Raw genomic sequence first — 20,105 nt, forward strand, 5'->3', positions numbered from 1 at the left:
TTTGACAGATGGGCTGAGGCTGAAAGATAGCAACATGCCCAAGGCCAGTCAATTAGTACATAGCTGTGTTAAGATTTGTATCCAGGCCCTCTCTAGATGCACCTGCCAGATGAAACAAAGTTAAGGTATGAGTATCTGAATTTGCTTACAGTCACCCCTTCTTTCTGTGCTACTGTCATTTCTGCTCTCTCCTTTGGCTAAACTTGACTTTCTTTCTCCTTACCCTCCTCTGCTGTATCCCATTGCTGAAATTTAAATTGTAATCGCCTCAGGGCAGGGACCTGCACATTTTTGTTAAATGGGTTATCATTTTCTGTCGAGTGCCATCTACTGTCATGCTGCAAACCTAACAATAACACTAATAATACAATAATACAAACTCACATGAAGTCCAATATTCTGAGAAGAGTATGGGTACTAATAAAAAAAACCCTAACTGTACCGTATATTTCATATTTCACAATGTTTCTAATCTATGGTTACCATCTCCTGAAATCAAAACATCTGCTGTCTGGGGTGGAGCCCAGAGCTAGTGCTTTGTGGAGCCCACTTGATTTTGCCACATGAAGAACAGAGCCATGGCCAAAAGCTTCCTATTCACAAAATGTCTATACTGTATAGCAGGTGCAGCAAAACTGTGGCCATCCAAATATTGTTGGACTACAGCTCCCATCATCCCTGATCAGTGGCCTTTTTGACTGGGGCTGATGGGAGTTGAAGCCCAACAACATCTGGAAGCTAGCTGTTCCTGCAATATACCTTTAAAATGAATTGGGGGTAGTGGTAGGAAGAGCTGTATCTTGGCAATAAGACTGAAAACAAAACAAACAAAACAACTAGTCAGGCTTTTCCCAGTCAGATGCAATCCCTATGATAAACATAGGGCACAAAGCCCCCCAAAGTTCTTAATCCCCTTCTCTCCAGTGTTTAGCATTCAGTAATATAAGGCTGCAAAGCAGCATGCATTCCAGAAACATATTATATCAGGGGTTGCCAATATGGTGACCGCGGGCACAAAGGTGCCCTTGAGGTCTTCCCCTGGTGCTCACAAAGCCACTGATCCTCCCTTGGAAGAAAATGCAATTACTTTTTCTCCCCTGTAAAATACATACAGCTGAAGGGGGAAGTTGGAAGAGATGACATTCTTCTGCCCAGTTTCCAGGACTCTTTGGGGAACTCATGACTGTTAAAAGTGATATAGCGGTGCTTTAAGTGTATGGTGCCCCCAATCCCACCCCGGGAATGCTGGAGCCTCAGCAGCTGCCCAAAGGATCTGACCTCTGTGGACACTGGCCCCAGCAGCCCTATCCCTTATTACGAAAGTATGATGCTATCAGTCAAAAATTGCTGTGTGGACTAGATGACTCTTTGGCTCTTCCACCTGCACAGTTCTTTGGTTCCTATTTCGGATAAGCTGCATACCTTGCTGCGATCTGGAAACCTGCAAACTTCCACTCCTAAAATCACAGCAATGTCTCAATAAGCAGCGATACCCTTTTGCATACCGGGCTGCAACCCTATCCTCTCGTTTCCCAGATTGACAAAGAAAAGGGAAAAGCATCTGCGACTCGTCCCCGCTGCAGCCCAGCGCGGCCCCTTCGGAAACTACAGCTTCCATCAGCCCCTTCTCCCGCCAGCTGGGAGAGGCAGCCGTTCCTCCCTGCTCCCCCTTCCCCTTAACCCAGCCTAGCTCGGCCCACCCGAGCGCGCCGCCACTTCCCCCTTCTTCTCGCTGCCTTCGGAAGCAACGGCGCCGGGCGCGCCGTCTCCCTGTGCGCGGGGCTTATTGGGAATTGTAGTCCGCGATGTCCACTCGGGCACTTCTCGGGAGAACGGCCGGGGACTACATTTCCCACTTACCTGAGCCGGAGGAAAACGGAGGTTTCTCGCCTGACTCTGCGGTGGCTGCGGCCTTGCGTTGAGGGAGGGAGAAGGGAAGGGGTGGGGGGCGGCCAGGCCCCGGCTGAGGCCCGGAGCTGGCGGGGGAGCAGCAGCCACAGCAGAGGCGGATCGGGGGGGCTATGGACCCCGCCGAGGCGGTGGTGCAGGAGAAGGCCCTCAAGTTCATGGTGAGGAGGGAAAGAACGGGGAGAGGATGGGGGGATGCGGTGGGGGGGGGGAGTTGGTGATGACTGTTGCTGGTTGCTGTAGTAGGAAGAGAAGGGGGATGGCGGGCGCGGGGGGGGGGGGCAGGAATAATCGGAAAGGGAAGCTCTATGGCGAAAGGGAGAGCGGAAGCTGTGGTGTATATGGAACCCGCTGGCAACCCCAGAATATCTGCGAAATGGGTTTAGGTAACTGGGAGGACCAGGGAAGGCATACGTTTTGAGAGCTGAGGATTCTGCGGGATGTATGGGGAGGAAAGGGGCAGGCGAGTCATACCTTTCCTTTTCGGGGTGGGTCTTTTGGTGTGTGTGTTTGTTTGTTTTTGAGGTGTGAGCTTCTGTTATGTGGGGTTGATTTCGAAAGAGAGAGGATGCCTTTTTAAAAAAACAAACAAACCCGAGGGATTAGGGTAACGGGGGGCTTAAGTATGCGGCTGAATTTTTGAGGAGAGGAAAGGCTTGGGAACACACTTAAGGAACGCTGAAGGGAAGGCCTGTATAGAGGGACTGATGGAAAAGATGGAGGGTTTAGGACAGCTGGACCAGATTGGGGTTTTTTTGTTTCTTTTTTAAGGGATGGTGGTAGGTGGGCACCTAGGTGTTCTTAAAGAGGCCTGGAGTAGGCTTAGTGTTTTGGTTTCAAAGGCGGACTTTGCTAGCAAGGTTAGCTATGTTGGGTCACTTTTGAAGAATGCAGGTCTTCTCACAAAAGTATGCAGTAAGCTGGGAGTTAGTGGGAAGGGTCCTGAAGAATTCATTTTCCAAAGTGAATTATTACATGGAGGCTTCCATTAGTAAATTGAGTGCCAGAGGGTTTGAAACATTACATTGCAGTAAAGGTGGGGCCTGTTTATGGGAGGGATTTCAAACTAACTCTGTTTCTACTATACAGTTGAAAGGTGACCAAGCATTACCCATTTAGGCCTGGTAGGTTTATATTAAGATCAGATGACTGCTTATTATTTTATAGTGGTTTAATATTGTCAGATATACAAAGGAGTTTATGACTTCTATATAGAATAAGTGCATCATGGTGTCATCTGATAGCAAAGGCAGGAATGAAGGCTTCCCTCCCCCCCCCCCCAGCTCTACAGGGGTCAGGGGGCCTTTCTAGAGACCATCTATCCTTTTCAGCCTCTGAAGAGCAGCACAAGGATTAGGAAGGAAACACAAAGTTATCAAACTAATACTTATCTAGACTAGAATTTTACCATATTGCCTAGATACTACAGTTTGGAATGCCAAGTCAGGAAAGATTCCAGCTAAGCTGTTTTTGAACTTAAATGTGCAAGAGTATTGTCATAGTGTACACAAAAAGACGTGGGGCTGTTAGTCTACCACACGTAGAATCATAGAACTGTAAGTGGAGAGGGGCCACATAGGTCACCTAGTCCAGCTCCCTGCAATGCTGGATTCTTTTGCCCAACATGGGGCTTGAACCCATGACCCATAAGAGTCTCATGTAAAAGCTTAGTGTTGCAAATGCCAACACATGCTGCTTCAGGCAGCTTTGACCCTTAAGAGACAAACCAAGGTGGTGGCTGACATCATCTTGCAAGATGCATTTCATAAGGCTTTGTAGTGGTCTCATACATCTGTCCAAAGCAGAACCCCCAGATAGTAGAGAACTCATCTCTTCAGTTGAATGACTGCTTGGCTCCACGCAGGCAACACATGAAGACCCATTTTTCATAGCACTTTAAGTAGGCATGTTGAAGGCAAGGCATGGAATATTGGTTTTTTCCATTCTAGATATGCCAAGAAACATTTTCCCCTCACATCCATTATTTTTTGAAATTCTTCATTCCTCTTGGGGGACAATGAAGTCAGCATATGCTCAAAGGTACTCAGCCCTATGGTCAATAATGCTTATTTACAAAAGATGGCACAGCTCATAAGTGCCCACTGAGTATTGCTTTTGCTGTGGGAAGGAGGGACCTCCATGCGATCTGGCTTAGGGTGCTGTAAAATGTCTGGGAGGAACTGGATTGTTTTGAAAAACAATACTTTCTGCAATTCGCAAAATTCTCTCAGTTCTTCAATTGTTCTAAAAGTAAAGCTTTAATTGCTTGATTATTATTTGACAATAATTGATAATCAGTGGCTAATCTATTTAATATTTATTCATTTACTAAAGAATATTATCTACAGCTACCATTTGGTACTTGACATAAGAAGCATTTGGTTGCTCACCATACAGAATATCTTGATTCACAACATACTGCCATTGCAGTTTTGTGCCATCAACTGCTACACATGACTTGCTTTACCTCTGGAACAGTATTTTTGTGATTGGATTTATAGGGGACTATGATGCGGTTTCTTGTCATCTGATTGCACTCTTGGTCTTTTTTTAACATCTACTTTAAATAATAATTAGAAAAAGTACTTCTTATTCAGCTGGCTGGAGAGCAGGCAACAAAGGGTTAACACCAACAGAAAGCAGGGGTAGCAAAACCTGACTGCTCATCTGTAGGAGAGAACCTTCTCAGTTTCAGGCCTTTGAAAAGAGAGAAGGGTCTCTCTGCTATTCCCAAGTTACAGCTGGGATCACAGCCAATTCCTTCCCCCTCCTCTTCCCTCAAAGCAGCAGTATTTCCTCTCTCTCCTTCACCCTAGTGCCCCACCCAAATCATACAGAACAGGCTTCCCCTGCTGGATGTCTCTGAACACAAGAGGTGGTTTTTGGGGACCCTGATTCTTCCTATCCTTCATTAATGGGGAAGAAATTCTCCAACAATTTTTCAGTTGTGACTATCTCTGCCAATCACTCAGAGTGAGCAAATGTGGGAGGGGATAATAGATTCTTCCAACTCTGAGACCAGCTCCTCTTTTTGGCTCACATTCTTGTTCATAATCCATGGGATGTGGAAGGAGCAGGTCAGATGGTGACCTACTCATGAGCATTGCCACAAGTCAGTCCCCAATTGGGACCCCAAGTTGGTGTGATCTAGCTGGAACAGGGATGCTCCCATTGTTTCCCCTGGCCCTATCAGACTCCAGTTCTAACATGTTGCCCCAGGGCATTCTCTCACAGTCTCTTAAGGCTCTGGGAACTGGTGTGCTTTGGGGTGGATGGATAATCCCCTTCCAGCTTTCCCTCTTACTTTAGACCTGATGATACCCTTCCTGTATGTCAGCTTCTTTTAAGAAAGAGGGTGGTGGATGAGTTACCCCATTACTCTCTACTTTCTTGCCTGTTAAACAGAAGGGGGCCTTGAATTTCATCTGTGTTGGCCCATAAATTGGACATGGCCTTGACAGTATTTTTAGAACACTGAAATGGAGAACAGTCTCCAGATTCAGCTAGAAGAGAATAGCTGTAGTGAGGTGAAGAGTTATGCTTAGTTCAGCCTTCATTTTACTTTCCTCTTAAGCCTAGCTGACTTTGCTGAAGAGTAACAACACCCATTCAAGCAAATGCTTAATACCAACTTCATTGGCACTGAGTAGTAATAAAAAATGTCTCCTAACCTCCTCAAGCAGGGTTATTGTTTTTGTTTGTTACTATGTTGTGTATTTTTGTGTTTTTATATTGTAAACCGCCCTGCGATCCTCGAACGAAGGACAGTATAAATAGTATTTAGTAAATTTAAAATTTAAAAAATAATAAATAACATTTGAAGTAACTGGCCATGTTTGCTAAAGCCTGGATATTATAGATTAATGACTTCTGTAATGCAGAAATCTGCATTCAGCAGCATCATAGAATTTGATTAACCCTGCATTTATTTAATTAAATATGTAGTGAAGTTTTGGTGACACTTGAGTAGTATTTTATTTATTTATATTTATTTCAAAGCATTTCTAAACCACTTGATATTTAAAAACCTCTTAAGCAACATACAAGATTGCAACATAAAAACAATAAAACAGTGTCATAAAAATGGAGATGCAAACATAAATAATATTATAAAAACAGGTAAAATAGAATTTCATTAATAACATGGTATAATTTTATGAGCCAGGGAAAGCTTGGGCAAAAGGTAGTAAACATTATTTATTCATTTATTATATATGTTTCTGCTCCAGTAAAGGAGCACATAAAGTGACTTAAAGGCAAAATAAAATTTGATACAATGATCCTCTAATTTGAAAGGGTGGGAAGGTATATGTGGTAGAATGTGTTCTTAGGAGTGTTAGACAATCAAAGATATGCACTGGCCTGGCAGACTATAAAAAACCCAATGTTTTCATGTTTACTCAGAAGTAAGTCTTACTGTGATTAGCAGTGCTTATATCTAGGTATGTCTTTAAAGGATTGGAGTTTAAAAGTAATAATCAGTGCTGGAGGCAGGTGCAGGTGAACTAAAATTGCTGTTAAATGCTTATTTTGGTCCTTACTCCATTAAGAGGCAAGCCATAGAATTCTGCATTGACTGAAGATTCTAGGCATTTTTTAAAGGCAGTTTCATGTAAAGTGTGTTTGCCTAATCCTGTTGGGAAATACCAATACTGTATGTTAATAATAGCTACAAGGTGAGTTCAAGAGTCTTTTGCCAGCCAAAGTGAACAAAGGCAGTCCTAGCCACTGCTTTCATTTGAGAATCCAGACACAACAGTGAAGGGTCCCGAAACTCCCCCAATTCAGAGGTCTGCAAACCATAATAATGTAAGAAGCGTTCTGCCAGATCATACTGAAGACCTGTTTATCCAGCATGCCGTTTCCTACTGTGGCCAAGAGATTCCAACAGAACACAAGGACCATAGCTTTCTCTCCTGCTGTTGTCCCCCAGTAATTGCTATTTGGAGGCATTCTACCTCTGATCTTGGAAGTAATACACACCTATAGTCACTGATAGCCTTATCCTTTATGAAGTTGTCTATAATCAGTGTGTGGAACCTCTGGCCCTGTTGATGATATTGGGCTACAACAGTATCTTCCCTTCCCTTTCACCATCCATGCTGTGGCTAATGAGAATTGTAGACTGATAACAGTAGGAGGGCCACTGGTTTCCCCTTTCCTCATATATAAGATCAGCACCCTTTTGTCTTGTAGTGATTCACCTCCAGTTTCTTTGTCCCTCCACCAGTCAGTGACTGACTAGATCTGTAGTCCAACAACATCTGGAGGCCACCAATTCCCATCAGCTGCAGCTAGCAGCCAAAGGCCAAGGGTAATGGGAATTGTAGTTTAACAACATCTGGAGGAGACCAGATTGGCTACCCAGATCTAGATGTTGGTTTGAGGGATCACTTAAAATTGAGTTGACTTGTATATTTTTATTGTTGTAAGCCACTTTGAGACCTATTTGGTGAAAAGTTTATATCATTTTTTAAAAAAAGTTAACACAACGGGTGTATTAACTAGCTTTGCTAATTTTTAGGTTGCATAATAGATAAGATTTATACTTTTGCTTCAGATTACTGCACTTTATGAAACATTGGAAGTATTTTGCACATTGAATAGGAAAGGGATAATAGATGCCATAGGCCACTGCTCCCTAACTTCCCAGTTGTATTAGCTTCTCCTTAGGAGATTCTGTCCCATAGGAGAGAGAACAAAAGTTCTCTGATAATGTCTGAATGTCTAATAATTGTAACTTTGCTCCCTTTCATTCTATGTGTAGACCTTTGGGAGCTCTGTCTTCCACAAAATATGTTCCGTTCCAGCCTTTCATAAGACTATTACTGTTCTGCAGAACGTTCTGAAAACATCATAGCCACAAATCTGTTGTTGTAATGCTAAAATTAAGTTCACCCTTTGGTTAATGTGGGTTTTTTGTTGTTTTTTACTACAACAAATTTGTCTTTTAGATTCTGCAGCTGAGTAGTTGAAATTATGCTACAGGACTAGTCTTTAGCCTTTTCAGACCAGGGACCCATGTTTAACCCAAGCATAGATTTGGGCCCTATTTCTTAATTATTCATGATATATATCTGCATGGTGGTAGTGCTGTTACTGCAATCCACTTTTGATCAGACCACAGCTCAGTAGTGGGTCCCGACCCACTATTTGAAGACCAGTGCACCACAGGAAATAGCGATAACCAAGGGCATTATTAGTTTGAAATCATTCCAATGCACACTATGAAATTACTAAAACTAGCTGGAAAAAGAGTACATATTTACTCCCTGAGGATGTAGTCTTCATGCTCAATATTATGCAGAATAAACATTTTGGGTTGGTAAGAAAAGTCAGTCATAGTTTCCATTCCTATACTACATGGTCTTGCGGCATCCTGAGTCCACTTTTTTTATACAGATGATTTCTACCCTGCTTTTTGATTGAATCAAGGCGGCTTGCAATATAGATTGTAATAATACCCACACAAGCTACGCTGCTCCCCAAACAACCACAAGAAAGCTCTCTCTTGTGGTTTTCTGGTCATCAGAACTCTCCTCCTCTCTCCAGACTAACCACAAGCTGCATTCAAGGTTTATAGCTCATGGTTAATCTGAGAGAGCTAAATCATGAGCCCAGGTTTGGATGACACACTAAGCCAAACCATGGTGCAGCAGCCAGAATGACTGGGGAGGAGCAAAATGGCTTTGCGCTCCTTTCTGAGGGTCTGTGTGGTCACAGTAAGCCATGGTTTGGGTTAGCATGACATGTGAACCAAGTCAGACTGATACTTCTTTCAGGGGAAATTGAATAAGGGAGAATAAGTGTTGTGTGTGTACCAGTTGCCTAAAGCTTTGCTAGCTTTTTGCGTCTCCAAACAATGGATGCTTATCAATATAGAAAAGCTGCCGCCGCCAAAATGTAGGCTGTAAACCAAGTCTGTGGCTTGCATGGTGTATACTACTGTTATATTGGAATCAAACGTTCTGTTTGAAGTCTTTAATTTAGGAAATCCACAAAACCCAAGATGATTCTTTAAATTAGTTTTGGATTATGTTGCAACCATTTGCAAGCATACAATAGATGAGTTTAATAAGCAATGTATGTATTTGACTAAACTACTAAAATTGCAGATACAGTCCTTAAAAACACAATAGAATAGCCTTGGCTGGGACTTTGATTAAATATCATCTAAACTACACTACATATGCCTGCATCAAAAAGAAGGCTTCCCCCCACCCAAAGTAGCTTCAAATGGTTCTGTTAAATGTAGGAATGTTCTGATGATTATCTTTTTAATTAAAATGAGAAATCTTTGTTTAAAGTGGCATTCTTTTTTTTACGGCCTCTTACAGTCTCTGTAACAATCATTTCTTAAGTCTGAACGTTTTTAATTCCAGGAATCCATTTATATAAAACTATGTTTAGACTTAATTAAAGAACAATTTCTTACAAAGCTTGTAAATAGCCAGGAAAAAGGGGGACAGAGAATAAAACTGACATTCACACTTAACAAACTGATTCTTACAAGGTATGTAATATGCTATAAAAATACAATAAAGCCCCTTTTATAAGAGTTCATATTTTCTGATCCTTGTTTTCAAAGGTATTTAAGAAAGATATCAAGGTTCTGTGAAGCAACATCTGTTTTCATGAATGGACTAGCAACCACTTCAGCTTAATCTAATTACCAGTGCATGGAGTTAAACCTTATTAGTATAGAGTTCTAATTAAATACCTTTGCAACTCATTTCTAACCCCTTTTTTCCTTGTGGTACTTTTAATTTGGCATTTTTGAATATTCTGCATTTTTGCCAAAAGAGTTATGGTGTGGGTAGTGAATGAGAAGACATTAACTCTGTGCCATCCCTTCATTCCTCACCCAAAGCACTTAAATCTTATAGGGGGAAAATCCCCAACTCTTCAGGAACTTAAATTTCAGGAAATTTAAACCCTGGTGATCTAAACAGAGTTTAGCTAGATTATTCTTTTATTTTCATTATTAAATTATTCGTTTCCTTTACCAGCTCATGGACAGCATCTTTATAGCCACTGTTGCAGAGTACTGTATTTCTCTCCCCGCACCCCACCCCATGTCGAAGACATGGAGTCTCCTTTCAGGGACTTGGCTAGTGCAAATTATGAAATGTGCCATGTTCTCTTGCTCCCACTTTCTTCAAAACAGAGAGCTTTCTCATTGCATTGCTGAAAATACTGACACTGCAGCTTGAGTTGATGACCTGATCTTTAGTAAGTCAGCTTGATAGACTGACATGGTGATCCTATAGACATGTGTATCTGTGAGTGCAGAGATTAGCATTTAAAAATGTAACTTGCATTTGTGTGATGGAAGTGAGGTAAGTCCATCCTGTAGTGCTGCCTGTCAGTTACTACAGGGTATTGTTTGGGTAGGACTACACCAGTGTAGCTGGTTCAGTTACGGGTTTTACAGTAGCATGCAAGCTGCCTTCATTCCTTCCCAGTTCTGATGCCTCTCAACCCTTTTCCATGCTCAGTAATGGCTTTGTGCTCTGCCACTAAACCACACCTGACAGTGGTGCCTGTTTACAACAATTAGGTTGATCCACACTGTTGGCTTGATGTCTTGAGTCAGCTCATAGTGTAGGCACTGCTTTGTAGAGAGGTGTGGAGCCTGATTCCACCTGCTTGTTTGCTCATGCAGCAACAGAAAGGATTGGGCCATAAATAACTCTTAGAGCTTGAGCCAGCCTTGTAAATAAGGCCACAAAAATGACTAGTCTGCAAAAAAAATTTACTAGCCTGTTTTGTAGTCAGGAGAAGGACTGGCGGATGGAACACTCAATCTCTCCTCTGCCATCCCCACTTATATGTAAAAAACTGGCTAGCAAAAAGTGTTGCATGCTGGGCAGGAAAGAGAAGGTTTTCTCTCCTTACACCCAGCATAGAAATGCAGGGACTGTCAGATGAACTGTTTGTCCTCCCTCTGACAGCTTTCAGCCTACTTATCTGCATGTAATTCCTTGTCATCCATGGTGACCAGGCGAGTGGTTAAATACAAGGCTGGCTTAAGCTATGCAAAATGTCTGAGTTGATCAAATGGGTTCCCTTGGTAGTCGTAACACTTTGCTGTGAGCCAAAATAGATTTGTCTCTCTGTTGACAACATCTGGCTTGTCTCTTACGTGCTTTTTCATTTTTTAAAAAACCATATTTTGAGGAATATTATTTTACATTCTCAGAGCAAGGAAGTCTTTTTACTTTGTTGTTTTACTTCTAATGGGAATTCCAGATTTGTTTTTAAATTTGTTATTCACCCCAAGCTTTTGGGAAAGAGTGGGCTGTAAATATAAATTTTAACAGTTGGGTTTGAATAAACATCACACTCTATCACTACTTGTTTTGCAAATATCTAATGAGCATATGCTACTCTATATTCAATAACTGAACATTTGTTCTTTTGAAAGGCAACGTTAACCGCCACCTCAGTCCATATCCCTGTATTTCTTTCAAAGGAGGGAGCTGTTTAGCACGTTTGCAAGGACCAGCTCTCTTTATTGCAGTGGAAGGGAAATTCTCCGGGGTCAAAGAACTTCACACATGATGAATCAGTGTTCCTTTCAAGAGATGTGCACATTGTACCAATGGATACCATTGTGTGTTAGCCTTTTTTGAAAAAAGAGAGAAAGAGAAATAAATATTTTGTGAATTTGGTACATAAATGAATGATTTGAGTCTTCATGATGTGACTCGATTCTTTAGTTGCTTTAGGGGTGCGCAAATGGACTCAGTTCTTTAGTTGCTTTAGGGGGGCAATGCAAGGAGAGTGCAGGGTTCAAGTTAACAGCATTTTGTTTTAGCTTTTTGCTTTGTTTGCTTCATTAAATATATGCAATTAGTAAAAGCAAATGGTAAATTTGCTAACGCATCCTTGAAGTATTTAGCTTCATGGACTTAGAAAAGTGGAATTTGGTGCTCCATGCCCTCTCTCCTAGCAAATCTACTGTAGGCACTGGGAAGAATAGGTTGACCTTAATATTTGCTTTCCACTAAATCGCCGCCTTGCAGCAGTTATTTTCTACTGAATAAAAAGTTTAATTTCACGCCCTGATTAGTGCTAGTATATGCAGGTGGATATTTATTTTAAGAGGCTAAACTGGTCTTCCTTGGCAAATTGCTCACCAACCAGCAGAACTATAATTCCTCATGAGTAGTTAGTGCTAAATTATAGTTCTTGTTAGTGGAGTAAATCAAAACAATACTAGCTGCTACGTTTTTGACTAGATCGGAGTTATGGGAAGATAGAGATGAGAAAGACACAGTGCAAGATTCAGATGTAATGCTAAACCATGGTTTAGCACTGTGATGAATGAGCCTAACTGCCTCCATAATCACACATTCTCCCGCTTCCCTTTCATTTTCATACATGTTCAAAAGGAGGAGTTCAGAAGCTTTTGCTTCAATTTCTAGTTTACTGTAATTTGCCATTTTGTCTGGACTGGGAACTGTGGTCATCATCACAAATACTGGCCTGTTTTGAAACAGCCATAGTTAATATTAAATCATGATTCCCAGTTTGGGTGAAATGGGAAGCCATGGTTAACTAAAAGCAAAAGGCTCTTTGCAACAAGCTTTTGTTGAAGGCAACTCATTCAAATATACAGTGGTACCTTGGGTTACATACGCTTCAGGTTACAGACTCTGCTAACCCAGAAATAGTACCTCGGGTTAAGAACTTTGCTTCAGGATGAGAACAGAAATTGTGCTCCAGAGGCGCGGTGGCAGCATGAGGCCCCATTAGCTAAAGTGGTGCTTCAGGTTAAGAACAGTTTCAGGTTAAGAACAGACCTCCGGAACAAATTAAGTACTTAACCTGAGGTACCACTGTATTTTTTGCTGCGAATGTTTCTGAACATTTCAGATTTTGATAAAGCAAGGAAGGATTGTGGTGCAGTGGTAAAAGGTCCTAGGTTCAATCATCAATTTCCAGATAGGGCTGGGGGAGATTTCTGTCTCAAACTCTGGAACCCTGCTGCCAGTCAGTGTAGACAATACTGAGTTAGATGGACAAATGGTCTGACTTGATGTAAGCTTAAAGGAATGTAGACTCTGCACCTGCTTTGTAGACAGCAAAAATGAAGTATTGATAGGTGTCAGTATTTCCACAGATGCATCTGGTAAATTGGTAGTGAGAGCATTATTGTATTTGCTTTTCTAACATTCTTCTGTTCCTTTAACTATGTTTTGGTTAATTTTACAATTGGCTACCCACCTGTTATAGCACATTTTATCATTAAACAAAATTAATTTTAAAAATGGTCTGGAGCTGTCTGCTTTTAATGGGATCTGAGTTTCTTTAGTCCTATAATCTGCCTCATGAGGCTTGTCTGTCTTCTAGGAAGTGCAGCATTGCATCACTAAAATATCACCCCCTGCTGAGAGCAACATCAGTCCTATTCACTAAATGGAAATGCTGAAGCAGTGACAAGTGTTTCTAAAAACTGTATTAAAAATTCATTTATTCTTAGCTAAGCATTTAGCTAAGAATAAATGAATTTTGCCAAATAGGGGATTGCAATAAATTACAGGGTTCTTGTTGTTAACAAAATGCATCTGTCCAAAGGACTACATAAAAATAATAAATATTCTGCCATCCCAGCAGTAGTTCTGTGGTGCCAAAAGGGAGCTGCAGTTTTGATTTCTATTGTTTCAGAATTGAGTGGCTTGAAGCATAGAGGCTGCGTAGGAATATGCTTATGCCCTCACAGAATTACAGTATGTGATCAAACTCACATTGCCATGCTAACTTGGCATTGTTCACCTAAAAGCAAGAAGCTTATCATAATCTGTAGCCTCCTGACTCTCATCTGAAAGGAATAACACTGGAGGGTTAGTGCCAGCCACAGTTTTGTTTGTGTGTGTATGTCTCATGCCAGTTTTGGCCCATAATTTTCCCAGCTGGCTTTATTTATCCTTTCTTACAAGATTGGAGAGGCAGATATTTAAGAACCTTTCTTGCACAGAAAGCCCTCTTCTTGCTTGCTACTTAATTAGCACTTGTTTATGACACAGCCTCTGATTTGATTTTTAAAACAAATTGCACAGTAAAGAAGCTGATATTTAAACTGTATGGTAACCATGGCTCCAGCTGTGATTCAAATATTGTAAGCCTTCAGGGGTTGTATTAGGCTTAGAAAATAGGAACTGAGGTCTGTAATTTAATGTCTGTCTTTTAAAGGCTGCATTTTTATATTTTTTAGGGGGGAAACAAATGCATTCCATAGAATTTAAAATATTGACTCATTCTGAGAAAACAGCCTTTTCAGACCTCACTAGAGACTGCTAGATCCATTAAGTTAAAAATGGAAGAAGGGGTAAAGGAAGGTAATAAAACAAAAAGTCAGTTAAAGATTGCAGGGAAAAGATGGCCAGTTTGAAATCAGAACGAGCTAATGACTTTAGTACATCGTGGGAGGGAGACTGTTGAGAAGGCAGCCCTAGAAGTAGGCTACATATTAAATACAATGTTTGGGTTGCTGCAGCACATTACAGAATTGGAATTTGGCAGGTGTTAGGCTGGGTAATACACTGCATGATGGGGTGGAGAGGGTTCCCATGGGATCATGCTTGTAAAACTTGTATAGAATGGTTGCATCTTGTAGCAAATTCCATAACTGTGAACTGTATGAAGAAGTACTTCCACGCATGCAGTGGGATTTCTCCTTCCTCTCCTTCCTCCTGCAGCCCTCCATATGCTCCTGAAAGCTGCTCCAGAGGGGCAAACAGATTTTGAGGGTTTGCTGAGGGTGGAGAAGGTGAAATTCTGTTGTGAGAATGCAAGTCTGTACCAGCAAGTCTGGACAGCATCAGCTACAATACTGATCTTTTTTAAACTGTTTAGATTCATTAGTTGACTCATGGTTCTGCTATTATGAGAGGTGCCTATCCACTTTCTACCCACCATGCATAATTTTATATACCTCTGTCATGCATTTTTTTTTTAAAAAAGAGCTCCAAATATCATAACTTTTCTTCACAAGGGAGTTGCTATGGCCCCTGGATATTTTAGGCTGCTCTTTTAAAACCTCTTTTCCAGGTCTGCAACATCCTTTTTGATGTGTGGTGACCAGAACTATATACAGTGTTCCAAATGTGGTTACACCATAGATTGGAATAACAGCATTTTGTCGTTGGCCATTTCATTTTCAATCCCTTTTCCAATGATCCCTAACACAGAATGCACCTTTTTTTCACAGCTGCTGGGTCGACATGTTCATCAAGTTATCTGCTAAGTCCCGACGCTCTCTTTCCTGGTCTGTTGCTGCCAGTTCAGACCACATTAGTGTATTTGTTTATTTAGAAGCTTTTCTGAACAGCTCAATATTTTCAAAATCTCTTAAGTGCTGTACACTATGTTCAATATAAAAACAATATTCATTAAACCAAAAACACAAACTAAAAACAATGAAACAATATAAAAAGTAAATAATACAGAGATTCAGGGGATTTGCATACATAAACCTCATGGGTCAGGGAAAGCCTGAGCAAAAAGATGTGTGAAGCAACTGAGGTTGCTGCTTCACATATGGTAGAGGGAAGGGCAACCCACAGAACAGGGGCAGCAGCAGAAAATGCCCTTATTTTGGTCACCTCCCTTTGATACTCTGTTAAGAGCAACAAAGGTAAACTTCCTCAGTCCCTCTCAGAAAGAAGATCATCCATTTGAGTGACCAGGGCCGATTCTGTCCCAAGTGTATATGTAAAGTTAGGGTTTTTTTGTCCCACTGTACATTATTTTCCACTTGCTTACACTGAACTGTGTTTGCCGTTTTAATGCCTGCTCATTCTCTGTATGTTGTGGAACATCTGGAATGTATTCTAGAATTTACAATCGATACCTATGGAGCTCTGGATAAACCTGCTAAGCCTTATTATTGCCCTGCCTGAACTTATAGTGCATCTTGGAATGCATATAACTATTGGCTGTGCATTTTAGGAGAAGGTGCTGCCCTGGACTCCTTCAGAATGAGCGTAGGATATAAATGTAATTAATAATAATAGTAATACAGTCAGGTTATAGTCGCTTCAAGTTGCGTTTTTTTGGGTTATGGACTGCCGAAACCTGGAAGTACCAGAATGGGTTACTTCCGGATTTCGGCAGAAGCGCATGCGCAGAAGCGCCGCTGCAGGTTGTGAATGTGCATCCTGCACAGATCACGTTCACAACCCAAGCGTCCACTGTAATTAATAATAGGTGGGGGAAACTATTAAGGAAGCTTGCCTGCCTTTTCTGGTCTTCTCATTGAGAATTCTCTCACAAGCTTTCAAGGAACCCCCAGGGTTCTTCAGAACACATTTTGAACAATCACTGTTTTAAACTGATGCTCTGTGAGTTGTTGTGCTCTTCAAGTAGAATTCCCACATCAAAAAGCGGCTCTAATTGTGGTTATCCTGTTTGCATAGAGTTTTAGATCAGGCATGTCAGAAGAAAATGAAGGGGTTTGGTGCTGTATAGGCTCATATATGCATCCTTTAACAAAAAAGGCTATAAGGAACAAGCACGTAGCTGCTTGAACCCCTTACCCTTTCTAGCAGTAGGCTGTGAAGAGGTCAGATTTTCTCAGGGTGAACTTGAAGATGACATTGTACGTGTATAAATTAGTTTGGAGGGACATGGCCATCACCTAAGAAATTCTCCTTAAGTAGCGTGCATACAATGATCCCCATCCATGGTATGTGAACTATTGTATTTTTCCATGTACAAGACTTTTTTTTTTTTTTTTGCTTTTTTTGCTTTAATAATTTGCTTAAATTTTTTTTGGTCAAAAATTGGGGGTCATCTTATACACGGATGGTGAATGCACAGGGGTTTTTTAATTAAAAAAACCACACACTACTTATATTCCCATGGCTGCCATGAAGAATCTCCCCAAAAAGGCTTAATGGATGATCTTGGGTGTCGGTGGGCCACGCTATAGCTGTATTACGTGGGTTAATTGTTCTAGAGATGTTTACCTGCGCAAAATCCTCTGTGAGTTGGGCATTCTTTATCATCTTTCTTTTCCTAAGGTTCTATTATTTATGCTATATAGAGTAGCAGCCTCCCTGCAATTCCCCTGAAGAATGCATCTTTATGTGTATGGCTGAGAGTGTGTTTGGTGTTTACGTTCACCTGGAAATAAGGGTAGGCTAGCCAGGTCTCAATGTAAAAGGAGGTCTCTTATGTCTATTCTCTCCTAGCCCAGAATACACATGCCTAAAGATGGATTCCAACTTTCATCTTCTGGATACCAAGCATGGCTAAAGCAGGTTGGACTGTGTTACTGTTTCTCATCTCTTGTGAGGGCTTGCACCAGAAAACTTGTGTTTGTTTCATTGGTCAAGTACACATACAGTTCAATACCCTCATGGTGATGTGTAATCAGATATTCACTACATCTATATATTTGTGAGTGTTGTATGTCTGCATGTTGTGTGCATCTCCTGTTTGCACTTCTCGTGAGTAAAAGTTCAAACAAGGATCATCAGAAGGGAGAGTGGGGCAATGTATAGCAAGATCTGCAGCAACAACTCAAATTGCTGAATTAAAATTAGCCTTCAAATGTGAAGGTCTGTGGTGGTGGTAATAACAGGGAGGCCAGTGGGTTAATACACAGGAGGCTTGCATCTAGAGCCTAATTCAGATTTGATTGGGTAAAACAAGTGTGGACATTTGCTCGCATCCCATAACAATCCTGCAGTTTGACACAATCTGACACTATTGGGAGTCCCTGCTCAGATGTGGTCTGGCGCTATATTACTTTGGTGATTATTAAAGGCCAAGCTTTAGATGTTTCAGCAGCCTGGCTCTAGCAATTGCTGTCAACATCTCAAAACAAATCTAGTATAACAATTCTCCCAAAAGAATCTTGTTTTCAACTTTGCATGTATGACACATGCACACTCACGGCACATCTGTATCTTTGTGGGGAAATGTAACATCCTTGAAAAGTAGAAATGAAAAGTTGCTTCATTGTAGGAAGATGGAACGATTGTGTCATGGTACTAACAAATGAGAACAATGCAGCTAAGCTGCATCTGGTTGTTGTGGCAACTACAGTTTTGAAGGCGACTGTTAGAATGAAAGTCTCTCTGGTGCTCTGTGCCTAATGAAACAAATGGATAAAGAACTCCTTGAACTGAGTAGGAGAAAATAAAATAATGAAACCTAAAGTTTTAAGTGGGAGGAGAGAATCTTGGGGTCTCTCGTTTTCTTTGCTCTGCAAGCAGCCTAGCAGCTCAAGGACTAGTTTATTTTAAGCACGAAACATTTTGGATTGTTACAGAGAGATCAGCAAAGAAATGTAAGATCCCTTCCTCAGAGAAAATAACATAGGAAACCTTATAGTAGGTCTTCAGTTTCATCTGCATACCATCTCTAAACTATTAGTAATGTACAAGACTGTTTGCAACAAGAGCTCAGGTGAGGGTACTAGAATCTATCCCTAGTGCGATCGAAAGCAAGATCATTGTTGAAATAGCTTTTTTCTTTTCTGTGCAAGATTTTGGCTAAGAGAACTGCTAAAAAATAGATTCTGTCCTAAGTAGTCCCCCTTCTCTTTTTCTTAAAGGCTACTTTTGCCACTACCACTGGAAATCAGAACCTCAGTCTGCTCATTAATTTTCATGTTGACTGAAGTACTCATGTTGTCTTTGCATTTACTGACCTAATTAAAATACTACTTGCCCAGGCAGTATTATATTGAAATACATGAATGGATAGTACTTAGCTTCCCTCTCCTTCCCTCTTCTCTGTTGAAAACTGTTAGGGACCTATTCAGTTCTATCCATTCCTTTAATGCTTTGCCAATGTGCATGAGTTGCTGGCCCAAAAATGTACAGTGGAACCTCAGGTTATGTAGTGTCCTCCTTACGAACGCTTTGGGTGATGAGCTAACCTGGAAGTAGATGCTCCTGGTAGTGAACTTTGCCCTGGGATGCAAGCGGAAGTTGTGCGGCAGCGGGAGGCCCCATTAACGCCTCAGGTTAAGAATGGTTTCGGGTTAAGAACGGACCTCTGGAATGAATTAAGTTAGTAACTGGAGGTACTACTGTAAGATAACCATTTCCCCTTTAAAATGTATTGCATACATATTTTGGATTTGTGGTAATACCTTAAAAGTGCTTAATACAATGTTCAATAGATAAATAGGTACCACTGCAGCGGGAAGGTAAACAGTGTTTCTGTGCACTCTGGCTTGCGTCATGGTGGTCTGTTGTGCCAGAAGTGGTTTAGTCATGCTGGCCACATGACTCAGAAAGCTGTCTGTGGACAAACACCGGCTCCCTCGGCCTGAAGTGAGATGAATGCCGCACCCCATAATTTCCTTTGGCTGGACTTAACTGTCCAGGGGTCCTTTACTTTTACCTACCTTACCTTACCTCCCTTTCTCTCAGTTGGCTTGGTTTGCCCCCAGTTATGTGAACAGATATGGTTGGTCACAAAGGGAAAACAATGCCAGAAAACAATATTGAAAAAGGGTGAATATTATCACAGTTAAAAGGTTTGTCAGGAAATCTTCCTGACCTCCCCCTCCCCTTGCTGTTTACAGCTCAAAAATGGAAACAGTGGAATATTTAAAACAGCCCTAGGTGGAAAAGGTTTACATTTGCTTGAAGTATTAACTGTGGTAATACAACCTCTGACAGTGCAGTGGCAGCATTTGTCAAGATAAATCGTTATAGGACTAATGCCAACTGTTTATGTTACCTGAATTGCTTAACAGTGCACCTGAATAACAGAGATGGTACGTCTTACACTGCCTAAAAGCTCCTTAATTTTAAATGGAGATAAATCATCCCACTCTAAACATTTTGGGTGATGTTTCAGTTCAACTGGATGCATATGATTGTTTATCTTAGTTCATCTGAAAGTATAGAGTTAGCATTTCTTTCTTAACCTTGACTGGTCCTTTAGCAGTTGGGAAAACTTGGCTTGTGTGCAAACCCCAGTGTCATTGCAGCAGTCTCTTGTCATGGCTGTGGAGTTTCCCCTTTGTATTGCACACTCTTGATCTTGTGCCTGGCTTAAATGGAATGCATAAAATGCCCCTGTAGAAGTATATTAATTAAAACAGTTTGTGTTACAAATGAGATGAAGGAAGATGGATTTTTGCAAGACTGAACACAGTCCGCTATTAAGGACAAAAGGTTATAATATTGAATGTAGGCAACTCTGCACAGGTTCTGTTCAATTGT

The 20,105-nt window shown here is 41.2% G+C and overlaps 1 protein-coding gene across 9 annotated transcripts in view; it reads left to right on the forward strand.

Moving 5' to 3' along the window:
* Positions 1-1,705: 1,705 nt before the first annotated feature.
* Positions 1,706-20,105, forward strand: part of BTRC (beta-transducin repeat containing E3 ubiquitin protein ligase) — a 128,393-nt gene continuing 109,993 nt past the window's right edge. For 5 of the 9 annotated variants that reach the window (XR_013839335.1, XM_079977442.1, XM_079977446.1 and 2 more), the window contains exons 1-2: positions 1,707-2,069; positions 17,109-17,177. Coding sequence is in view for 8 of the 9 variants with exons in the window: in XM_079977442.1 (XP_079833568.1) it covers positions 2,022-2,069; positions 17,109-17,177 (117 nt within the window). In the remaining variant the exon portion in view is untranslated. Of the gene's footprint in view, positions 2,070-17,108; positions 17,178-20,105 lie in introns of all 9 variants that reach the window. The other 4 variants (XM_079977444.1, XM_079977448.1, XM_079977445.1 and 1 more) reach the window with 3 other exon arrangements.

Source organism: Podarcis cretensis, assembly GCF_951804945.1.
Source record: "Podarcis cretensis genome assembly, chromosome: 5".
In the NCBI taxonomy this organism is placed as follows: domain Eukaryota; kingdom Metazoa; phylum Chordata; class Lepidosauria; order Squamata; family Lacertidae; genus Podarcis; species Podarcis cretensis.